Source organism: Centropristis striata, chromosome 16 (assembly GCF_030273125.1).
Source record: "Centropristis striata isolate RG_2023a ecotype Rhode Island chromosome 16, C.striata_1.0, whole genome shotgun sequence".
NCBI lineage: Eukaryota > Metazoa > Chordata > Actinopteri > Perciformes > Serranidae > Centropristis > Centropristis striata.
The window spans coordinates 35,380,264-35,386,263 of record NC_081532.1 but is presented as its reverse complement, the minus strand read 5'-3'; the positions used below and the strand labels follow the sequence as shown (position 1 = coordinate 35,386,263).

Sequence of the window (6,000 nt, the reverse complement as noted above, 5' to 3'; positions counted from 1 at the left end):
CAGGTGAACTTCCTGTCCAACCGAAAACAACACACACATCCCGCAGTTTGTTATTTTTTTGAAAACACACATTTTTTTTAAATTTCAGTTGATGTTTTCAAAAAGAAAAAATAGACTTCAGAGGGTCTGACAGGCGGCATATTGTTGTTACACCACAGTTGGCAACACCCACTAAAGGGGCTCTGCTACTGTCGCCTCCCCGCGGTCCAGACAGCCTCAAATACATTTAAACAACAGAAAGATTAAAAAAAAACTGAAACCCTGATAATGCAAAAACACATAAACATTTCCATCACGGTTGGATTACTGTGGATACAGTGTTCGGACAAATATAACCAGAAATACTGACAAACTAAAATATTTATGTCTTGCTTTTTTTGGTATTTGTTGGCACTGTTTGTGTTTTTTGAGCGATTGAGGATTTTCATTCCAAAATGCTACATATCCATTTTCAGAAAACGAAATGTACCTGAAACACAGAGGACTCCATCATCAACATAGAGAGTTGTTTTTTTGACAGTTGCAGTCCATTTGTATGTGAATAACTTCTTTATTTTGGATATCTCGTTTTGGAATGAAACCCCTGATATTCTTTGTTGCCCTTGAAAAAGGGAAAACATCAGGAACTACATTTGTTAACTGTCGTTGGTGGATTTTAAAGACATTCATAGCTTTAAATGATTATACATTACACGCAAAATAACTTTTTGTCATGTGAAGCTGTATGCTGATGACGCTTTTCTTCATTTTTGTGCTAACAAATATTGTCACAGTTGATTTATGTATATTTTATTGATTAAGAGGTTAAATATTTATTCCACACAAAGTCAATTCCAAAATAAAGTTTAATTAAAATGTACGGTGGTCGAGAGAGCTTAACTTAAAATTTTACGATAGCAAATTGATAGAAGAATCTGAAAATCACACGTCTTAATTTTCTAAACAAATTTAGATAATAATCTGCCTCTGTGTTTCATGATTTACTTAATTCATAGCCTTGGCTTGTTTCCATAAATTTAACATAATCATTTGTGCAAAGTCTTGTGTATAGAAAAGTGATAATTACATGAGAGGAACAAATTGGAAAATTTTGTGTTTTCCGAATGTAAATGAAAGCTGCTTCTCCGTATAGTCTCTTGATTTATCTGATTGTCTGAAATAAGGAGTGCTGACTTTCGTGATTAATAAAAATATCCATCGAAGTCATAGATCCTTGTTTTATAATTACAAGGTGAGGGTATTCTAATAATCTTATGGACGTTGTGATTGATGGATATATTAATTATCTTAACGGTATGCATATTATCTCATAATTATGACTCCATGTCTCAAAACAACAAGATCCAAAAACTTCAAACATTCAATTAATTTGTAACAACCAACACACTACCAAACAAGGTTCTCATAATTACAGGATAAAATAATAAAGTATTATGAGATATTTTGTTGAAACAAGACTCTAATAATTATGAAGAAAAGATAAGAAAATTCTTGCCTTTATACCTGAATACCCGTTACACAACAAGGAGATAAAGTTATTAAATTATCCTTACCTTGCTATTACAAAACATAATCTTAAAAAGGTACAATATCCTTATGTTGCAAAAGACAAAACAAAGATCTCTAATTACGAGAGCTAATTGTAATTATGAGACATGAAGTCATAATTATGATATTTTAATTTCTATTGTCGTAAATGCATTTTGCTTCCCTTATATCTCCGCTATAAACGACCCTTATTTGGTTCAATGTGCTGTGAAGTCAATTTAAATGTGCTTTCTTTGTTATTTTAGTAACATTTTAGATTAAACTCATCTTTAAAATTTCTCCAAACATTTTTTAAAATCTTGTGCTTTTCTTTATTTTCGTTAAAATGGTTTCTTAGCCCCGTCCTCAGAGTTCACTGACCCTCTCACTGAGGGTCTCCAGCTCCTCATCGCGCTCCTGGTAGCGCTCCATCTGACTGCTGTCGCTGCGTGGCCCGTTGGCGAGGTGCGGCGGATAGTCGAGGCCGCTGAGCTGGGCGTGGTGATGCCAGCGCAGGTCGTCGCTCTCGTGGGTGATGTAGCGCTCGTTCATCCGGGACTCCAGGTTCCTCAGGTCCAGCCACATCTGGTAGTCCTGGTGGGGAAAGCAAACACACCCTCAGACATATAGTAAATGGTAAATGGACCTGCACTTATATAGCGCTTTTCTAGTCACTTTTTGCGACCACTCAAAGCTCTTTACACTACAGACTGCGCTCATTCACCCTTTCACACACACATTCATACTGGTGGCAGAGGCTACCCTAAACGGTGTCACCTGCCACCATTGGGAATTCATTCACACACTGATGAACACAGCACATCGGGAGCGATTTGGGGTCCAGTATCTTGCTCAAGGATACTTCGACATGTAGGCTGCGATGGTCAGGGATCGAACTACCAACCCTTCGGTTGGGGGCCAACCAACTCTACCAACTGAGCCACAGCCGCCCCTTCACTTGGATTTAAGCATTTTGACTTGAAAAGACTTGATCCAGGTTATTTGATCCAACAGCATCCATCCAATCATATTGCAGGACAACCAATGAAGAAGAACTGTAAAAAAAAAACGGCGCCAGTTGGCAAAACTATAAAATAAAAAACTACAAAGTGGTCAACAAAACACAAATTGCAGTCTGCAAAACATGCGGTCGAAGATTACAGACGAAGTTCGTCCGACATTTGAAGGACTCGAAACCCAAACTGTAGGACTTGGGACTTTACTCGGGACTTGAGGGCAAAGACTTGAGACTTACTTGTGACTTGAAAAACAGGCCCCTGGCCTCCAAACTGTTAAAACATTTAAATATTTTCTCTAAAGTTTCTTCTTTTACCTCGCTAAAGACGTTATGATTTTGGTTTGGTTTGCATATTTTACATCCAACAGGTTTCCAACATAAATGGCAGAAGAGGTCGTGTGTCAGTACCACAAATTACGGCATGTAGGCACGTATTCACTGTACATATTTACTTATCGCGGAGTAGCTTGCGGTACACCAGCGCATTCTAAAAAAGGCCCACACGTACGGTCCGCGGTTGTGAAAAAGTCTGCAGTTCCTGTGGATTTATGTTGTCAAACCACTGACCTTAGGATAGGGGCAAGAAATGTCTGCTAGGGTGTGATAAAAGAGTTTAAACAGTAAATAAATGTATAAAATAATTAATTAAGTTACGTTAAAACATGTGATTCACTTAACTTATGTAAACAATGTAACTTAAGTTAAAAATGGTTTACTTTTGTTTTCACGCGGAACGCGAACCCCGCTCTCTTGGGTGAAAGTCTGCAGCTTGTTCCAACACGGGAATCCTCCTTTTAAACTTTGCTTGGCTATCAATCACCACTACGTCAGCAGTTGTTTGCTACCTGTACACGCCACCTATACTGATGTTTTTGACAGGAGAACAGGCTATTTCAGCAGGAAAAGCTACTGGACAGATCTGCATAAAACTTGGAGAAAAGCTGTAACGAACCCATTACATCCCGGTGTAAATACACAAGTGACTCTTTTGTTGACATTGCGAGACATGGCATGGCATATGGTGATCTCTTAGTTTAAAATGTATTTTATTTTTTGGGTCCACTAAAGGTTAAGGTGTCAAACTGGTTCATCCATCTGTCTATAAATTGTTCTGGTTGGTTTTATTTACATATCCCCAAATCAAAATATGACAAATGATCTACACTGGCATCACCAGATCTAATTCGTTAAGCTGTATTAGTCCGGAACCTCTCAGTTCATTTTATATTTCCAACAGGTGCAGACAAAATCGCCTCTGAATAAAAGTTTGTGACATATCACATGTTGGGGTCCCTGATCCATTTTCAAGAAAGCAAATATGCCGGCCGGGTCTCACAGTTGCTCAAATTACAGGTAAACTGTCACTAAAATGTGTTTCTGAAAACGGAGTAACAGAATCTTGATTCATATTTGATCGGCACTTTTCAGTCTGACAGTTTGAGTTTCGTGAGTGAAACGGGACGTCAATCATCCTGGAAAATCTTCTTGCCAGTTTTCTTTTTGGATGTTGATCGCTTAATTTCATCTTCAACTAATCTAATACCCAGACTAACAAATTATTATACAATTTAGGTGAATTCCAATACCCATACTATCATAATATGAAGTAGGCCAGAAATAGATTTAGCATGTCACACAACATACAAGTTCAAAAGACAATTCTAGGATGAAGATAATTAATTTTACTGATTTCCTGTTATGTTTATATCTCAGCGTCTTTCTCAACAGATCTCAAACAGAAGCTCGTTCAGTCGCCATCACGTGACCTAAGAACGGAAGTCCAGTCATTTGTTCAGAGTTGGTGGGATATAGGGAGAGGAAAAGGCTAAAAAGATGACCTCAAACTACTGTTGACTGAGTTGAGAAGAACGGCCTTGTTTTGTTCATTTAAGACTTTTCTGTCTGATTGTTAAGTTGACAGCAAACAATCGGATAAAAATAGTGATTGGAAGACACAAACAAAAAACTTGGAATTTTGCCCTAATTTACTCCTCTGATTTGGTCCATCCAAGAAAACCATTCTATTATTGTATTTATTGTGTCTGTTTCTTTATTAGTCAGCTCCTGATACCAGCTCCACTGTTAAAGATAAAGTCCTTCATTCAAGGTAACATCCCCCAAATATCCTCAGATTTTGTCCAGGTGTGAAGTCAGAAATGACACCACTATTCAGTTGTTAACCAAAGTATTCAATCAATCAATTCCATCAGTCTTGTTGTTTTCTCTCTTTTACACTAATTTAACAACCAAAATGGTTGAGAATAAATGCCTGGTGTCATCAGAGTCTTACCTGTAACCAGGGGTGGCTGAGGGTCTTGTCCACGCTGTATCTCTTCCTCATCTTAACTTGCAGCAGGTTGTTAATCAGGTCAATCGCTGAAAGGAAGGAAAAGAAAGGAGGAAAAAGGAGGAAGTGATGAGCAAGAAAAGTCTGAGGTAAAGTGAGTGGAACAGAGGGAGCGAACAGGGAGGAGGAGGAGGATGTGGGCTTGGGGCCCCCCCTGTGGCGAGGGGCCAGCCGGGGCTAATGAGCAAAGCTAACATGATGTTAACATTTCTTCAGGGGTCAGCGGTCTGAACAGCTCTGGGACCCCGGGCCCCTTAGGTCTGCAGGGGCCTCCATCGCTTGCTATTATGCACATGAATGGACCTGCACATGAATACCCCCCAAATCTGTCCGTCTAACTCTCTTTCCAAGAACCGGCGGGACGCTCACTGATTCTCAAGGTTCTTTCTCTCAGATTTGTCCCCTCCTTCCTCATTCCTGGCTCTCAGCAGAGACACATGACCCGCCTTTAATCTGCACCTTTCTTTTCAGCTGTGGGGCCGAAGGATGGCAGTGTCAGTCTACACAACTCCTGGCCTGATTTTTCATGTGGTTATGAATGGTTTTCTTACCTTTTTGTCACATTTTTCCAGGAAAACCTTCTTGCCAGTTTTTGTTTGGATGTTAATCGCTTTATTTCATCATGTGTCCTGGATTCAAACATCTCCAATTGTTGATCTTATCCAGAGCTTCCCTGTAATATATCTGCTGTATTGGATATACACCACTGTTCAACAGTTTTGTAATCAGCTGTTGTGCAGGAAAAAGAACAGCATAATTCAGACACCAAATCTATCTGTTTGTGTGCAGGATTACAAAAAAACCTACTGGCCCGATTCTCATGAAACTTGGTGGAAGGGTGAAGCACGGTCCAACGAAAACACATTCAAATTGGAACCGATTCGACTCACAGGGAAGATCCACAAATTAATTGACACTTTGGTTGACATTGTGAGATTTGTGCTGCATCTATCTGGTGTCACAATAATTGTGACATCCGCTCTCGATGCTCTTGGTTGTCACACTGATGCTGGAAGCAGCAATCAATGTGTTGTTTAAACACTGAGTGAAAAAATACAGCATGTTACAGCTTTAAGCTCATTCAGTCAGGACAACAACCTCCCAACTC

The 6,000-nt window shown here is 39.2% G+C and overlaps 1 protein-coding gene across 2 annotated transcripts in view; it reads right to left on the bottom strand.

The window, feature by feature from the left end:
• Positions 1–577: 577 nt before the first annotated feature.
• The window catches only part of prkd1 (protein kinase D1), a 63,360-nt gene continuing 57,937 nt past the window's right edge, over positions 578–6,000 (bottom strand). For both annotated transcript variants that reach the window (XM_059353177.1, XM_059353178.1), the window contains exons 20-21: positions 4,836–4,921; positions 578–2,121 (exon numbers count right to left, since the gene is read on the bottom strand). In XM_059353177.1, the coding sequence (XP_059209160.1) occupies positions 1,894–2,121; positions 4,836–4,921 (314 nt within the window). In that variant the 3' untranslated portion in view covers positions 578–1,893. The remainder of the gene's footprint in view (positions 2,122–4,835; positions 4,922–6,000) is intronic.